The 18557-nt window shown below is 38.4% G+C and overlaps 2 protein-coding genes across 3 annotated transcripts; one reads left to right on the forward strand and one right to left on the reverse strand.

Moving 5' to 3' along the window:
- Nucleotides 1–3795: 3795 nt before the first annotated feature.
- On the forward strand, nucleotides 3796–8150 carry LOC131156204 (universal stress protein PHOS34). Of its 2 annotated transcripts, XM_058109717.1 has the most exons (5): nucleotides 3796–4291; nucleotides 4430–4509; nucleotides 7529–7647; nucleotides 7739–7815; nucleotides 7911–8150. In XM_058109717.1, exons 1-5 carry the CDS (start codon nucleotides 4060–4062, stop codon nucleotides 7934–7936), a joined length of 534 nt encoding a protein of 177 aa, XP_057965700.1. In that variant the 5' UTR covers nucleotides 3796–4059; the 3' UTR covers nucleotides 7937–8150. The 2 variants fall into 2 exon arrangements, with proteins under 2 accessions (XP_057965700.1, XP_057965701.1); XM_058109718.1 differs by lacking the exon at nucleotides 7739–7815 and having other exon boundaries at nucleotides 3846–4291; nucleotides 7529–7673; nucleotides 7877–8150.
- Nucleotides 8151–13919: 5769 nt separating this feature from the next.
- LOC131156203 (transcription factor HBI1-like) lies at nucleotides 13920–17394 on the reverse strand. Its single transcript, XM_058109716.1, has 7 exons — nucleotides 16376–17394; nucleotides 15736–15972; nucleotides 15477–15611; nucleotides 15289–15360; nucleotides 14987–15190; nucleotides 14800–14899; nucleotides 13920–14180 (listed from the first exon to the last, which is right to left on the reverse strand). The coding sequence occupies exons 1-7, from the start codon at nucleotides 16949–16951 to the stop codon at nucleotides 14143–14145; spliced, it is 1362 nt and encodes a 453-aa protein (XP_057965699.1). The 5' UTR covers nucleotides 16952–17394; the 3' UTR covers nucleotides 13920–14142.
- Nucleotides 17395–18557: the final 1163 nt, after the last annotated feature.

Here is an 18557-nt window from a genome sequence, read left to right on the forward strand (position 1 = left end):
TTTTTAAAAAAATTTAGGGTTTCAAAAATCAAAGTCATAGCCCTATGGTGGTGTATACAAATACGTCTTTCTCTCGGTATGGTCCTACCCTATTTCGGTTCTTGAATATGTGGAGCTCGCATGATATGTTTTTGTTGTGCGTTAAAGATGCCTGGATCAGGAATGACTCGGCCTCGGATCTTTTGAAACTTGCTATTTGCCTTAAGAGAACTAAAGTTGTATTACGTGCATGGAATAAAAATGTCTTTGAGAGAGTGGGAGAAAATTTAAAAGCTCTTGAGAAAAAGATGGAATATCTAGAAAATCAACTGCAAGAAGGTTTTTAGAAGATGTCGAAGCTGATTACTTGACTACTAAGTTGAAGATTCAGGTGTGGGAGAATAGGGAAGCATCTCGCCTAGAACAAATTGCGAAAAAAAAAAATGGTTGATTAAGGGGGATCAAAACTCTAAATTCTTCCATTCAGTTATCAATCAGAAGCGGAATAAGAGTCGTATAGACCGTATGGTTCTGAACAACGAGAGGATATTGGAAGGTGCGGAAGCAATTCATAATGAAACAACTGTTTTTTTCCAGAATTTTCTTTCAGAGTCTTCAGCGGTTGAACCATGCGATATCTCCGACTTAATTCAAAGGAAAATTTCAGATGTTGATAATAATTTCCTCTGCGCCGAACCGACTAAAGAAGAAGTTAAAAGAGCGGTGTTCTCTATCCCCAAAGAAAGCAGTCTAGGATCGAATGGATTTGGCTCTGAATTCTATAAATCTTGCTGGGACATTGTTAAAAAAAAAATCTCTTGGATACGGTAATGGATTTTTTTTCAGGGCACTACTCTTTCCAAGTTTTTTTCCTCTTTGTTTATTGTTTTAATTCCGAAGGTAGATAATCCTTCTAGTTTAGATAAATTTCGGCCTATTAGTTTATGCTCTGTGGCTTATAAAATTCTTTCCAAGATTATTGTTTTTAGACTAACCGAGGCTGTTGATAAGTTGGTCTTGCATGAACAAGACGTTTTATCTTGTGGGCGTAGTATTTTTGAAAATATTACATTTGCTCAAAAAATGGTTCAGTCTTTGCATAAAAAAATAGCTGGCGGCAATGTGATGGTAAAATTCGATATGGTTAAGGCTTATGACAGAGTGAATTGGAATTTTCTTTTGGAGGTTCCTAAGGCTTTTGGTTTCTTTGAGAGGTTTTGTAAACTCATAAAAATTATGTGGAGTTCCCATGGTTATTTGTTTTAATGAACAGAACCTTTAAAGGATTTTTTCAATCTACGAGAGGATTGCGGCAAGGGGATCCATTCTCTCCTTATTTATTTATCATAATGGAGGAGGTTTTGACAAGGTTGCTTAGGAAAAATTATGAGACTAGTCGGATTGGTCAATTTAATCATTCGATTGGGGCCTCATTGGTTTCGAATTTGTTATATGCGGATGATATTCTTATTTTTGCAAATGGTGGGAAGAGGTCTCTTAGAAATTTAGTTTACACTTTGGAAATGTATGAGAAGTGGTCGGGTCAAAAAATCAGTAAGACAAAGTTAGCGTTATTTCTTTCGAAATACATTACTCCTACTCGGAAGCGTGGTTTATTAAGAATCACAGGTTTCATGGAAGGTAAATTCCCAGTTACATATTTGGGTGCGCCTTTGGTGTCTGGAAAATTGTCTTCCAGGACAGTGGAGCCTCTTGTGGAGAATATTAGAAAGAAAATTGTAGGGTGGAAATCTAAATTGCTCTTGCAAGGTGGAAGATTGATTTTATTAAGACATGTATTGTCTAGCATGCTTATTCATTTGATGTATGTTATTAAGGTTTCATAAGTCACATATTCTCGCATTAATTCTCTTCTTTTTAATTTTTTATGGAGAGGGGTGAAAGATAAAAGGAAGATTCATTGGCGCTCTTGGGGGAAAATTTATAAACCTACCTCGGAAGGGGGTCTGGGCCTGAGAGATCTTAAGAAGTTCAAAAATCTCTTATCATGAAATTTGCCTTCAGATTGCTTACCTCTAACAATCCGTGGACAGATTTTTTTAGGGCTAAAATATTGCAGAACTGATCATTTATTAATAAGGAAGAGGAGATCAAATGACTCTTGGTTCTAAAAATCAATTATGGTCACCATTTCATAAGTTATAGATAATGTTAAAATTTTGGTGAGAGGTGAGAATTCTTCTTTTTGGTTCTACATGTGGTTGTCATCAGGCCCGTTATCTGTGAGCACTGATGATATTTTGAATAAGAAACTGTATATTAAGGATTGCTGGCTAAATAATAATTGGAACTCTGATTTAGTACTGGAATTGGTTGGTGCTGATAAAACAAAAGAAATTTTGCACTAGATGCCGACGGGTAAAAGTGGGCAGGATATTTTTGTCTGGAAGCCTGCCCTTAATGGTAAATTTTCTACAAAAATGGCTTGAGAGGCAGTGAGGAGCAGAAGTGATAATTTTGTATGGAATGACTGGTTTTAGCATTGTTTATTGCCCAAAAGAATCTCAATGTGTTTATGGAGAGTTTGGTTTAGATGCTTGGCTGTAGATGATAGAATTCAGGCCAAATGAATATTGATGGTTTCGGTTTGTGATTGCTGCGTTAAGAGAAGTTAGGAAAATATTGATCATATTATTTCTTTAGGTGAGGTGACTTTAGAGGTTTGGCGTCGGGCTAGTGTGGCGTTGGGGATTCCTTTCCAACGATCCCTTCCCTAGAAAAACAAAATGGTAAATTGGTTCCACTATGCTAAAAATAGTCTATGAAAGGTATTTTAATTGTGTTGATTTCATGTTTGATTACGTGGTGCCTCTAGAATCGAAGATGTAAAGCGACAATGGAAGGAGTTTATCAAAGTGCAGATCAGATGTGGAGAAGTGTTCGATTATGGGTTAGTTTTATTACTGAGAGCACAAATTCTTTTAAAAAATTGAAGAAGTCAGACATTAAGATTTTGAATGAGTTTTAAATTAAGCATCAGAGAGTTTGCAACAGGTCTGAAAAAATTATTTCGTGGGTTAAACCTCCAATAGGGTGGATAAAACTTAATTGTGATGGGAGTTGTAGGGGCAATCCGGGTACTTCAGGAGGTGGAGGAATTATTCGGGATTGCCATGACATGGCAAAAGCGGCGTTTTCCAGTTATTTTGGCAATGATACGAATAATAGTGCGATATTAAAAGTAATTAGGGAATGAATTCGTTTGTGCAAACGTTTGCATTATTTTAATGTGATTATTGAAAGTGACTCGCGAATTGTAGTTGCTTGGTTTCGGAAAGGTAGATATACTTTGTGGTATCTTTGGGAATTTTGGAAGGAGCTCGTGGTGAAGCTTAAAGGAGTGAACGTCATGGTGATGCATCAATATAGGGAAGACAATAGTGCGACTGATTTTCTTACTAAAGAAGGAAAAATTGGAAACAATGTAATCTATGAAAAACAACACCTTTTACCACGTTATCTAAAAGGTATTCTTCGGATGGATAGGTGGGGTCTTGTTTCCATTCGTCGTTAGTTCAACTCTAGAGTTTCGTTTGGTGTATTTTGTTTTGATTTTGATTATATTTATATTTTTTGTGTTAGTTATGTTTTAGTTTTATTGTCCTAATTTGGTTGGTTGCTAGTTTTGGGATGATTTTTTAGTACTTTTCCTTTTGTTTTATCTTGTAATCATGGTATTCCTTCGTCAAAAGTAAGGGTAAATTAATAAATAAATGGAGGTGCCGCCATTTTTTTTAAAAAAAAAAAGAAGAAAAAGATTGCATCAAAACGACATCATCTTGAGCTTGTTGTTCCAACCAAGACGAACTCCAAAACTGGAAAAAATCAAAAAGTAAAATGAAAGAGACTCGCCTTGACAAATTTCATCACGCAATTTTCATGGCGGCTGAAGCAGGTCCAACGTCCAACTCTCCAACACCATCGCCGCTGACTCAAAATCCCGGGGATAAAAGCCGTGACACTTGCCTTTATCCCCTCTAGTTTTCTTCTCTTCTGTCGTCACTGTGCGCTAAAAAATCAAATCATTTTGATTTCGTTCTTTTCTTCAAAGCATCGAGAATGGAAACAGTGATGGAGGAGGAAGACTACAGCTGGAGGGAAGTGAAGCTGCCGTCGCTCATACCAATCGTGCCCGTGCCGGAGCTGGAGAGAGAGACCGGCGAGAGAAGGCGTGGCCGAGACATCGTCATCGCCGTTGATCATGGCCCCAACAGCAAGCACGCCTTTGATTGGGCCCTCGTCCACTTCTGCCGGCTCGCCGACACCATTCACCTCGTCCATGCCGTCTCCAGTACTCAACATCTTCACTCTTAATTTGATTTGCTGCTTTGTAACTTTAGGGATTTCTGCGGTATTTTTTCCCCCTTAAATTTGGGTCTTGAATTTTGGGTCGTATAATTTTCTGGGTTTATTTGGATTTATTGTTTAGATGTGGAGAACGAGGTTGTGTACGAGATGACCAAGGCCCTCATGGAGAAACTTGCTGTTGAGGCTTTGCAGGTTGCTATGGTGAGTGGTATTCGGATGAAACACTCCTTGAATTTTGAGTACTCTTAGCTTATATCTCGCTTTTTCCATACGAGATCGAGTGATCGACGCTATGATCAATAGACAATGTTTCTTTGGAGTTTTGACGGCCTTCTTGTTGTGAGTAGGACCTAGGGTTATGTACACATAGTAAATTCAAAGAAAAATAGCAAAAAGAGAACATAACAGTTTACATGATTTGGCACTGCCTACATCCACATACCTTTTGAGAATCTCCACCATATTATCAATAGTAATGTTTTGGATTTTAGAGCTCAAATTTGGAAGTAACTCATAACAATTTTATGCTGCATTAATCTACATGTCAGAACTCCTAAATACCCTAACCTTATGTTTGAGAGAGATGTTGGATTTGTATTTTTGTGGATTTAGATATGATGAAATATAAAATTGTATTGAATTTTGTTCAAATCCACTCAAATCCAAATCCAAGGCCTGAAATCTATGCTCTCAGATGCAGTGTAATATAATAATATATGAATACTAACTCAAAAATTCTGTACTGTATTATGTGGGATTGTTGGGCCTCTCACCTGCCATGCAAAACTCTCCCCTTATAAACCTCTTGTGGAATATGAGCCATAGCTCAACAATTAACAAATAGTTACTGCCTGAGAGCATTGCAGTCATCTCCACCTGAAGTCCTGGACTGTCAATTAGGAAATTGCAAGATGGAGCAAGTTTAATCAATGCAAAAACTTCTTCCGATTAATAACTTTCGTCAATATATTCGCTGCATTCTCTTTCGTACCCACTTCAACAAGCTAAATCTCAGTAGTAATCAACTCCATTATCTTGTCGCACTAGATTGCAATATATTTTGTCTTGGTATGATAGACCTAATCTATAGCTAAGCAGATCGCATAACGCAAATGAATAACTTCTTGCCTTGTGCCAAATTCAGCCACTAACCCGTAAGCCATACAGCTTCTGCCTTTATCACATATTTTGTCTCTGATAAATAGTGCAATAATCAACTCTAGCCAGAATTTTTAACAAACAGATCACTTGCCATGGTAAAAATATAACTTGTAGGACATCCTGTCATCTAAGTCTCTTGCAAAGTCTGCAACAACATCCCCCTTGACTGAAACTGAATGCTCACTTGTACCAAACTTAATGTCGAAGTCTGCAGTCCTTCAAGCACCTGAGAACCCACTTCAAGGCTTGCTACTGCGCCTTGTCTGTGTTCTCCATAAAATTACTTTCCATATTAACTGTATGGGCATGATCCATATGAGTATAGACCATGGCATACATCAAGCATCCCACAGCCTTGGTGTACGTATCTTGGACATCTTCATCCTACTCAGACTCTGGAAACATAGTTGAAGATAATTTGAAATGATTTGCAAGTAGACACCAAATTAGCATTACCCAAGCTACATCCCTCCAACACATTTACTTTGTATGCCTTTTGTGAGACCTTACATCCATCCCTATAAATTTCCATCCCAAGGATTTTCCTTGCAACTCTAAGATCTTTTATTTCAAATTCCTGTACATATGATTCACAAGTCAACCCTTGTATTAGTGGGTTATTTTGAAAGAGATATATCTATTTTAAAAAATATTTCTTTAGGTTAGATTATGAGAGGGTGAGTAAGGCTTTAACTGCCTACTCCAGTATGTTTGTTGTTGTTGTTGTCATTGTTGCTTACATTATAAAATATAAATTGTTTAATCAGGCTTGTTTTTCATTAACCTGTTTGAAGAACTTCACTTTCAGAAGCAAGGTTACAATAATCTTTTTTCTGTCTTCTTTTCATTGATTTTGACTCATAAACTTTTTCACTTTGAAAGCCAAAGCATGAACCTTTTATGGTGTTATTCTGCATAGGAAAGAGAAGTGTTGTGTGAGAAAACAAAGCAATTATGAAAATATACGCGAACTCATTACAAGGTCCATCATATGGCATATATTCTTGGCCAAGCACAATGTTGGAAGGGGGAAATTCTTCTCTCATAAGTCTCTTTCAGTGCAATTCTTGCATAGCTGGAAACAGATGTTACCTGGTACGAGCCCCTATCAGTTTCCTGTAAATTAATTTAACTTAATTAATTTAATATTGCTGCAACTTGTGATTAAGTTTACAGTGAGGAAATCTAATAAAAACAAATAAAATTTTACATGACATGAACTCATTAATAAGGGCAAATAACTATACTTAACAATCTATAATTTCTATTAGTACTCCTTGGAAGTCTATATGCAACACCAAGTCAGATGGACATGCCTATCCACCAGCTATATGATGTGAACTTTGAAAATGAAAATTTCCTGTTCTTTGGATATCTATATTGAGTAGACGCTGCCAACCCATGTGAGGTATTATCAGAAAAGTGAATTCACCTTTAAATTGGGTATCCATCATGATTTTTCTCAAAGAAGAATACTCAACTATTCTGCATTCCTTGTTTCAACGTTGGCCTTATTTTCAGACCTGTTTATAAAGTTATTGAATCTTTGCTCCTGGCACATGTATGTGATCTAAGTTTTTTATGGTTTGAGTGTCGGTGTCCTGAGATTTATCATTGTCATGATTTTGTGCATGCTGTGCTTCCATGACCTTATGAACTAATTTCTCTTGTATGAATGAATTCTTCTGTGATTAGAGCCCTTGTCATCATCTAAAATCCATTTCCTTGAGTGCTCTACTTAATTGAATCATTTATGTTCCTTTGTTCTCTAGAACGTACTTGGCGAGCACCTGTTATAAATAGGCTTTCGTCCATTTATATTTCCCTCTATAACACAGTTACAATCATATGGTCGCCTCAGCTCCAATCTAGCAAAGCTTGATCTTGTGAGAAAAAAATAGGCCAACTGAATGTATGAGTACCTGAATTTAGAAAGAATTGCATATATATATATATATGTAAAAATTCCAAGCCAATGATGTTTTAGTGGTCAACATTGACTTCATCTTGGCACATCTGATATTGTATATCTAACTTTGAAAAATTTGCATGGAATTAGGTGAGGACTGTGGCTAGGATTGTGCAAGGGGATGTGGGCAAAGCAATCTGCAAGGAAGCAGATAGGCTGAAGCCTGCAGCTGTAGTCATGGGTTCCAGAGGCAGAAGCTTAATTCAGAGGTAAGATTAAGCAAGAGGTTTTCTCTGTCTCTGTCTCTGTCTCTGTCTCTCTGTCTCTCTCATATCCCCCTTTTTTTATGTGTTTCTACAGTGTACTACAGGGAAGTGTGGGTGAGTATTGTGTCCACCATTGTAAATCAGCACCCATTATAATTGTTCCTGGCAAAGGTATTCTTTCTTAATTTAATTGCCGCCTTAAAATTTCCTTTCTATATTTCATTCTATTCAGTAATTTATGTGGAATTATGATTTTGGGTTGGCAGAATTTGGAGATCAATCGTTGATCTAGTGAAATTGGCGATAGAACTTGTGAAATGAGTCATGAAGATTATGAACTTTTATAAAAGCTTGTTTGTAAAATTGTCAGTCTGTGAGTAGGACAGATTTAAATTTGATTCTATTCAATGTGAATTTGTGTTGAGAATATCTGTCACCCTGTATACAGTTTAATGATCTTTGAATTATGTGTAATCTTGTGAATTGCAAACAAATTTCAGGATCAAGAATTTGTTGCATACTATGGCAAATTTAGATATATTTTCAGTAATCTTGAAAATTTTAGGCATATGGCTATGTGATGTAAGACAAGAAGCCGAGCCAAGGTTAAACCTTTATTGGAGACTTAAGTCAAAAGACTTGGGTCTAGGGGTTGTTGGGTCTAGTTAATAGTTTATTGTGTGTTTAATTTAATTATTAAAGGGTTATGTGCATTTGGGGGCTTGTTTGTAATATTTGTGTATTTCAGGGGTTTTTTTTTTTTTTGTAATTTCATGTATCTTTAGGGGTTATACGTGTAATTTCTTATTTCTTTCAAATAATGTGTGAAATCTGTGTGAGAGGTGGTTTTTGATGAATTTAAATTCAAGTGAACGTGTGATTTTCCCTTCATATTTCCTGCTCTTCATTTTTCTTCCTTCTTGTCCTCTCCTATCTCTCCCAAATTATGTGTTGGCTGTAATTTCATGATGTCCTGCATCATTGGGTATCAGAGCCCCAAGCATGATCTCCATTCTTCAATTTTTAGTTCCCCATTTTCCTTCCAATCATTCCTCCTCTTCCTTCTTCCCTTTTCTTTTCTGTTCTTTCTCCCCTGGGCAGTACCTTACTGCTGCTCTGCCGTCTCTTCTTCTCTTCTTCTCTCTACTTTTCTCCCTTAGTTCTCCTTCGTTCTTTCTTTTCTACTGTTTCTGATATCTGATTCCTTTCCTCCTCTTTCTCCTTCTCTTTTCTTCTTTCTAATTCTCTCCCTTTATTCCCTTTCTCTCTCCTCTGTTCGGTCTATAAATCTGCTTGCTGTTTTCTTCTCTTCTCCTTTTGATTCCAGTCCTACATCAATTACTAGTCCTAGATATTTGAGGAAAAAAACTTTAACTTCTAGCTGGAATTATGATTGTGCCACTCATTTTTCGAACACCACTTTGCTGGTAGAATCCCATGACACAGCCCACAGCATAAAAAACAGAAACCACTGGAAGGCCTACCTGCAGCAGTTCATCTCCGTCTGACCATACGTGTCATCCTACGTTCTGGAAGAAGACTTCCCAGCCATAGGCCTTCCAAAATCCCTTGTGTTTTTTTCATCAAATCGCCACTCCCATTGAACTTGCCACCCTCTGATCTACCTTCTTGCCAAATATCATCACTGGAAAGTCGCCACTGGTGACTCACGCGCCTCACATGCTGGCGAAGGGCATGTGGCAAAAATTTCCCCTGTTCTGCACTTCCCAAACAGTAAAGTATCTACTTCCAGCCACTTTATTTTGATTGTTCCTGCCAAAAAAAAAAAACTGAATTTTTGAAGAACTTCAAGGGAGGGTTGATTATGAAGTTTGTACACATTTTGAGGGGTCCATCAGTGCTGCGAGCATCTGACTTGGACCAACTTGCTGCCATTTGTACAAGGTTCATTGCGTCAATCAAGCACCATCTTTCAAAGAATCCACGTTCATTGCTTAATTATTTGTGATCCTCCAATCTTTCAAAATTCAAGGCTGAATTTTTTCCAACTGAGGGAAATTTCTTGTAGGACAAGAAGCCAGGACATGGGTAAATCCTTGTTGGAGACTTGGAAGAATTTGGTAAGGATTGTTGGGTTTGATTAATAGTTCATGTGTTTGGCTTAATTAGTATAGGATTATGTGCACTTGAGGGCTTGTATGTAATATTTGTGTATTTTAGGGGTCTTTGTAATTTCATGTATCTTTAGGGGTATATATATATATATATATATATATAAAATTTATTGTATTATAAGGTTTCTTATAAATAGTGTGTGAAACCAATGTGAGAGGTGGTTTTTTGATGAATTGGAATTGAAGTGGACATTGGATTCCCCCTTGTATCTCCTTTTCTTCTTCTTTTCCTTCTTTTTCTTCTTCTTCCTCCCCGCTCCCCTTATCTATCCCAAATTGTGTATTGGCTGTAATTCCATGATGCTGTCCTGCATCACTATGTTTATGTTAAAGTCATCTGCATTTTGCCTTTCACAACCACTCTGCATTTAGTTTACTTTTAGGCTACATATGCTGCTTCTTAGGCTCTATGACTTCCTGATCTTGAAGAACATTCTTTTCAAGCCCTGACTCTAGAGTAAGCCCTGTAGTCTTGCTCGTCTGGCCCTATAGCTGTTCATCTTGCTTTAGCTTAGATTTTAAACATTGCCAGACTAATCACCAACAAATTGTTAGTTTTATTTACTTGATATAAGAAATAAAGCACAAAGTGAGAGCACATAAACTTTGGAAGCGCATACAGGTTATAATGACACAATTTAGATTGCTGTGGGAGAACATTTTTTTTGAGCTAATCTATGTTTGTTATTATCAGTGAATGCTATTTTATTCTGTTATAGGGCCATTTAATACAAATGAACATTGACTAGTTGTTATATAGTTATGTATTTTAAATTATAATCAGTTGTTCAAATGACTATTTGGTGCAGCCTATTAAAAAAAAGTATTTGGTCCATGCTTGCTGTCCCTATTACAGTACCCACTGACCTTCTAAAATAAACAAGGTTAAACAATTTGTTGGATGGATATTGGCCTATTTATATTTGTGGTTTGTCCAGCAATTTCCTGTTAAAGAACGTATCTTGTGCCTTTTCAAGTTTAATAGGAGTGATTGAAAGACAATCACTTCAGCAGCTGCTGCATTGGCATGATTCCTGGAGCTAATAGAGTTCTTACCTAATTAATTTTCAGTTTCTGACTACTTTCTGCTGATGTGGTAGTTAGTTCCAGGCTTCCAGCTAAATCAGTGCCAGACATCTTTATCCATTTCCCTAATTAACTTGATTTTCTGGTCTTCTTATTTTAACTACCAAATCACATCCTCTAGAATCAGATGGCATATTTTTATGACTACTATATTGCTGTCCTGCATTTGAGGTGGGTCTGCCACAGTAGTGTGGTCCTGCTATCTCAATACATTTGAGATGGGCCTGCCACAATAGCTCTCTGGGAAAGATGGACCAAAGAATTAAAATCTACAAAGGTCGATGTATTATATTGAGATATTTCTTCTTTTGATGTTTGCAACTCTTAGTACAAGTTTGCATGTATTATTTGTTTTGTTCTTGTATTGCTTTTTAATAGGACGTTGGGGGTCCTCGTGGCATTTTATTAAACATTTTTTCAGAATCTTGTGTGAGTTCATGAGAGAGGATGGTCCATACATGCATTTGGAATGATAACAAATGATTAGATCTGGCCTATCAACTGCAGTGAAGTTTGAGGCTTTTTGGTGAGTTGACTTAGGATCCAGCTACTAAGGATTTGGTTGGTCTATTCCACTCTGCTTACCAAGAAAATCTAACATCTTGAACACATCTTGTTTTGCATTCTGAATTTTCAGTTCTTCCATTCTATCAGCAACCCATTTGAGTTTGATATTCTTTAGGTTGGTTGAGAATTTCTGAGACCCTTTTGACAAGAAAATGGGGCAAACTTTGGGAGGCTGCGTGCCATTGTTCCAAACAGACTGCTTGAGTGTTGTACCAATATTCTCACTTAGCCAAGAGAATCAATACTTGTGGGTTTTTGGCTAGCTTTTTATTCCTTGAGACTGCACCGGGTGAAAGGTTGGAAGATATAGAACCTCAAAAATTAGGAATGGAAAATTTCACTTTCACGGTGGCTGCAGTGGGCGCGGGAAAGAGAAAGGCAAAATCATCCATCACCATCCACTTAAATAAGAGAGAATCTAGCAGATCTTGCATAGGATGAGGTTGGCCCACCCTTCTCACCCTTTTTATATGGCTTGAAAGGGAAGAAAAGCTGAGGCTCTTGTTTACTCCAAGGGCAAGAAGGTGCAGTGAAGGCGTCTGGAGGGCCCCCAGTACTCTGAAAAGCTCCTTTCTTAACAAAAGGATGGGAGTTTATTAAAAGAAACAATGTCTTAATGTTGAAGAAGTAGAGAACTCTATTCTTACCCAACATTAGCCGGAAAAAAATGCCTTATGTTACTACACAAGCGACATACCCAAATTGTATACAGTGAAAAAGAGCACATTTTTTCTTTTTGGTTCAACATGCCACCCAGGCAGACAAGAGGGACGATTTCTTCTCTGGAAACCCATCAAGCAAGTTGATGGAAAGAAATTTGATTTTTGTATTTATTGGAGGGGAAGAACTTAGAAGTGGTAAGAATCCATTTGAAACAGCTTGGGGACAATACTACATTTTTGGAAATGCTTGAATGCAGGAGAGGGGGCAAACTGAGTTTTCAGATATCGAGCTAGAGTACCCTTTTCCCTTTCTTATATAAAACCTTTTGTTCAGAGACCTAGTTATATCTGTTTCCATCATATGTGAAAAGAAACCTCTGGCGAACCCTTTGAGTTCATGTATTGTTTCAAGAATTGGTAGACTGTAATATTAATAATGGTAAGCTAATTGGGAACATTGTGTAATAGGTAAATATAAATGCTAGATGAGCAAGGACTATTATTGGTAAGGACAATATTAAGCATAACTGCATTGAAGATTAATGCTAGAGTGACACCATCCATCAAATATCAATATCTTCCACTGCACATTGTTTTTAAATAATTTTCATATATTGAGATAGCAATCTATAACATTTCAACAATAAAACAGTACAAAGGTAGGGAGGTGAAAACATCACATCAATTGTTTTAATAGGCATGACCATGAACAACTAAGGACCCATGAGTCCCATCATTGTGATAAGTACTACCGTGGTAAGCCATTCATCTATGCATCACTAGTGAATAGTTAAATCAATATATGGTAGTTCTAGGATGGTTGTTAGTAGCTTTAGGATATGCTAAGTTGTGAAACCTAATAGAATTTCAACAAGTTTCCTCCCTCTAAATGCTATCACTGTTGCTCTTTTGTGGTCATTAGGAAACTTGACTTGCATAATCTACATTCCACCATCCTTTCTTTTTTTCTATTCTCCCTTTCATTTTACCATTGGATTGTGGTTATGTTCAAAGGGCAGGGATGCTTTCTTGTGTGATTTGTTTCTATAAATAATCTCTCCCACAGCTTAAACATGAGCTATCACATGATTTGGTAGTAAGTCCAGCTTTTCACATGAATGTTCTGCATGCAAAATAGGAAAATAAAATCAATAATATGAATGGCTAGCTAATGATGTTATAATAATGCAATTTTTTTTAAGTATAGTTTGTGAAATGAGGCCCATCCTAAAGTAATGCACTGGGAATGAGAGATGAGTGTCCACTGAGAGAGAGAGAGAGAGAGAGAGAGAGAGAGAGAGAGAGAGAGAGAAGGTGGGGGAGGACACTGTACTCTTCATTATATTAATTAATGGTCAGAGTCTCTATCAACCTGTATTATTCTGTCTTGAGAGGGACCCACAACTGCACATTGGTAGGTTCATGTCTTCCATCCTTCACAGGACTGGCTGGAGTTGTCTCTCAGTCTCATCCAACAACGGGACAATTTGTGCTACTGGATTGGTATGGCACATTTCCTCAGCAATTAAGATTTGTTCCTTTTTTGATGGCAATTTCTGCAAACTGTTCACAACATGTTCATGTTGAGTATAATTTTAGATTGTTGTACCTTTCATCTGAAATACAGAGGTAGTTTAGGTCACAACACCATGATTTTCTGTGATCTCAAGAATGACAAGAAAAAGTAAATGCACATGTATCAAACCAAATTAACACCACCTTTCTTTCAGTTATCCATTTCATTCTCCCTGACCCCACCAATAAACTTGCCTTCAACCCTAAACATTGGTCCCCTCACCATCTCCATCAACCTTTTAAATGTCTATTGAGTGAATAAATTTTATTCTGTAATAAATATACAATGGTAATAGGTAAAGGTTGATGTTAAATAGGTATCAACATTATTCATACTACGTTGCAGGTATACACACAGATCTAGATTATGCTATGTACTTGGAGGAGGAAGTAAAAAGAAAATTGAAGAAAGAATCAGGATGAAGGCCTCTGGATTAAACTCATCCAAGAAATTGCTTGATTCATTTTGTGGTTCAAATCTCCATCTTTAAGTTGCTGGCTTCAATGGGCCCTGCGAAAATAAATGTAGTTTATTTAGATTCAACACTTCCGAGTAGGTACTCGGCCAAAAGGGGGTGGAAAAAAGTAGCTCAGAAGTATAGGAACATGGAAAGTAGGAATTCCACACCATAACCACCATAGCACTTATCTATGAAGTTAACAGCTAGCATGTTTTACCCTGTCATGTGAATAGCGATTTTAGATGATCTGTTTAGATGGACCCATACCATTTGAGTAATTTTTGCTGCTGGATGTGGACCCTTTAATGGTGATAGATGAGCATATGGTGTTCAGACAGAACCAAAATGCACCAGTCTCCTTATTGCTTCCTCTTTTTAAAGTAAAGCTTGGGGTATTTATGGTCACTGGTGAAAAAATCTATGGCTTTGATCATTGTGGGGGGAAGGATGGAAAAGAAGGATCACTAATAAAGTCATAAGTGACTACTTGTTTCTAATGAGAGAGAACCTGGTCCCTTTCTTGAGCAAATCATTAAGGCATGTGGGTCTCATTATTATCTCCATCATCTGTGGTTAAGTCCAATTTGCATTGTTTTCTACCTACCAACTTGTAAAATTATCACAAAAGAGGGGGAGATGGGATTGACATGACAAGTTATTTCTGTCTACCTGTAAAGGTCTGAGGTGGAAAGGACGTAGATCTTCCTTGAAAGTCCCCGCAGTAAAAGTTTTGTAGTTCAGCATCCCAAGTCGAAGAAGGCTGGATTTGCTGCAGTTTTAGATTAATCCACATGAGTAAAGCTGTGTACGATACATCATACAATTGAGCAAAGGAAGGAAATTCTTTAGAAATTACAGTGAAGCAGGATGGGTTTAGATATGTTTCAGGGATTGGTGCAGGAGCACTAATGGTTCTTCGAAGCCCCATATCTGGAGGATTTACTCCCATTTCCAGTCCACAACCTGCTGCTTGTTGTGCAGGATTATACTGAAGGTAGGCAGGATTTGCCATTTCAGATAGTCCTGTTGTGGGAAAATTAGCTGTGCAAGTTGGAATCACCTGTTGATACAAAACAAAACAGGTTTAGAGACAGAAGAAAATTAGAAAATAAATTTCTTGAATGCGTGCTATATAGTTACTGTGAAATGTTCTGTTACCTCTTTCGCAAAGAGGTTGTCAATGTTGAATTCGAGCATGGGATTCACAGCAGCCAGTTTCATGGACAGGAACTGTTAATTATATCGATGATAAAAACAACCAATTGAGCATAGGAGGTTTGCATGTTAATGATGTCTGAAGAAGAAAATTAACAAAAGAAAAGCAAGAAAATTGTGGGTCTTTTAACCTCAACTTGCCGCTGAAGTGATTGAACATAGTTTATGATTTCATCGAGCATTCCAGCCTTTCCAGTGATCTTGTTGCACCCAGGGACTAGATCTTGAAGATATTTCATTCTCTCACTAATTCTTTCCCTTCTCACCTGAGTAACAAACACAAAATATCCTACAAGTTATATACCGTATTGAACAGAGGATTTCAAGTGCTCTGATCATAGCACAGCAAGTATGCCTTAAAAAAAAAAAACAATTAAAGAAAATTCTTACTCTTTCTGCTAAGCTGTGGCTATCAGTGGCTTGGCCGCGACGTGCTCTGACATGAATGTAATCAGGCTTCTGAACCTCCGAAACTTTTGAATTATCCTTTGAAGTATCAGCCGAAGTTTCTCTGTTAATGTTATTGTTATTGTTGTTTTTGTTGCTGTTCTGCTCTGTGATCTTGGATTTACCCTCTTCGTTGCATCCTTTATACCTCTTATCTCTGGAGTCACCTTCGGCAACAACCTGGAAACACCCAAAAGAGATTTGAGCTACAAATTCTCCTAATTTCCAGATATTGAGATTCTATTTTAAATTTTAGTTTTACAATCAAGTTCTTAATTTGATGAAATTACTAGCTGTCAAAGTTACTATACACTTTCAATTTAAAAAGATTAATTGAAAAATTGGGCTTGGATGAGCATCCATGATTCAGAGACCTTGACCAAATTGAGAAATAAAAGAATTCAAATTACAGAAAAATTTATAATCAACGGAATCCACAAGTCTAGTAAGGAAGAAACTAAAAAGAAATCTACAATCAAATTAATTTGTTTGTTCATACTTTTCTTGAACTTTGCACAGTAGTTCAGAGTAGTGTGATTATGATTCTAGCAATAGCAAATCTCAAATTGAAACCCAGTCACACCTTTTGGTTCTGAGCCTTGTCAGCCTTCCTCTTCTTGAAGCTGCTCTCTCTACCAACACTAAAATTCAGCTTCTCCGTAATCAGAGTCTGCCTGCCCTTGGCCTCGGCTGCTGCCACTGCCACAGCCGCCTCCGGCTGGGTTGCCGGTGCTGCCATCTCCGGCGGGCAACTTACTGTCCTCGAAATGGCATAATTCATGTCATACCCAGATCCGTTCACAAACCCATTTGCCTCAAAACCAGTCGTGTCTCCGCCATACCCACGCAACTCCGGCCATGCATTCTCCAAACCTGGATCCGCCTTCACTGACCGGGTCACCAGTTCTGCGACTACCCCCGAGTCACCCTCAATCAAACCCTGAAATTGCGGAGCTTGGTTCACTAAATTAAAGAAATCGAACTCATTCCCGGTGCCGAAAAAACTCTGGTGGCTTTGCTGCTGCCGTTGAAGCTGTTGTTCTGCTTGCCATTTCAAGCGAGCCCGTTGCCTCTCGATCACCGTCATGTCCGCTCCGTTCCCGGCGAGGTTTCCCGGCGTGCTCAGGCAGTGTAACATCTCCGTCGAGATTCTGTGCATTACACTCTCTCCAAAAAACAACTCCTCTTACAGAGAAAATTAAGAAGGAAGAGAGAGAGAGAGAGAGATAATAAAGTAGTGGGGTGAGATGGAAAAGATTGTTGCAGACTTGCAGGTGTTGCTATCGTATGCACTGTTTGGTTTTGTGCACAAAAAGGTGGTGTACTGTATGTAAGAGTTAGGCAGCTTTATAAGCTTTCAATACCAAACGCGGGTCCTCTGATGGAGGAATTGAAGCTACTGTTGCTATTCTGCGCCTCTCTCTCTCTTTCTCTCTCCAAAGTGAGTGAAGAGAGAGGCTGATGGGGTATATATATATATATATATATATATAGGTGAAAAAGCGGCCGGGAAATCTGACACCGACCGCCGGTTCTTGAGCAAGTGGCCGGAATAATTTAGAGAGAGAAAGAGACGATAGATGAGAGAGAGAGAGGGAGAATGGGGGCAGAGAGCCATTGAATGTTACAATAACCAGAGGCCGTGGGCGGTGGGCCCGACTGACATGACCGCCACGTGGGCGTGTCCGAATAACGGAAAAACGGGGAGAAGGGGCGAGGAGGTCACTGACACGTGGCTTTCCACGAGAGCTCCCGCTCTGACATGTCAGACGGGTGACGTGGCACCTGACAGTGCCAAAAACGGGGTAGCGCTTATCTGAGAAAATTAAAACGACGTCGGCGCATTAACACGCTCCCTCTCGAGTGCGTGGTCACTACGCCGTACAGTCAATGACGACGCCGCCGTAAAAGCCACGCGCAGCGGGGGCCCGGTGGCGGGAGGGAATCAAATGATTACGTGCTTTTATGTGACGACGCAGCGGGTGTTAGGGACGTGTCAGTCACCTTCCATAAATAGTATGTTTTTTTAAAATAATCTACTACTTTGTAAGTTAGTTATCTTCTAACTAACTTTCTAATTAAAGCCCTAAATATCTCCCGTAGTTTTGCAATAAATTAAGAAGAGTGACACTCTTAGGTTACCTTGGGTGCATGGACTTTTCGTACTATTATTTTAACAATAAGTAGGAGTGGCAAAACGGGTACGGTTAATCCATGACCCGTCCGTTTAAACCGAATTTGGGTTGATACAAACTGACTCGTTTATAAACAGGTCAATAAGGATTCAACTCGTTTATTAAACGAGTTAGGCAGGTTCGGGTCGAGTCACCTGTTTATTTGTATAAATATAGTGGCAAAACAGGTCGAAACTCAATGGTTGACCCGTAACTTGTCCGTTTAAACCGAGTTTGGATTAATGCAAACTGATCCGTTTATAAACGGGTCAATAAGGACCCGACTTGTTTATTAAACGGGTTAGGTGAGTTCCAACTCGAGTCACCCGTTTATTTGCATTAATATACATATATACACTTTATATTCTAACCTGTAAACCTGACCTAGCATTAGCAATTAAGTAGCAACAATGCCAGCACCAGCACCTGCCACCACTCCAACACGCGCATTGCTCTCCCTCCACTCTAGCATGCACACTGCTCGCCCTCCACTCTAGCTTGCGCACCACTCTAGCACATGTCGCGTAGAAACCCAACTCTTGCCACTGTGAAACCATGAACGGCGACATCGCCGCCCTCATCGCCATTGCC

Source organism: Malania oleifera, chromosome 5, assembly GCF_029873635.1.
Source record: "Malania oleifera isolate guangnan ecotype guangnan chromosome 5, ASM2987363v1, whole genome shotgun sequence".
NCBI lineage: Eukaryota > Viridiplantae > Streptophyta > Magnoliopsida > Santalales > Ximeniaceae > Malania > Malania oleifera.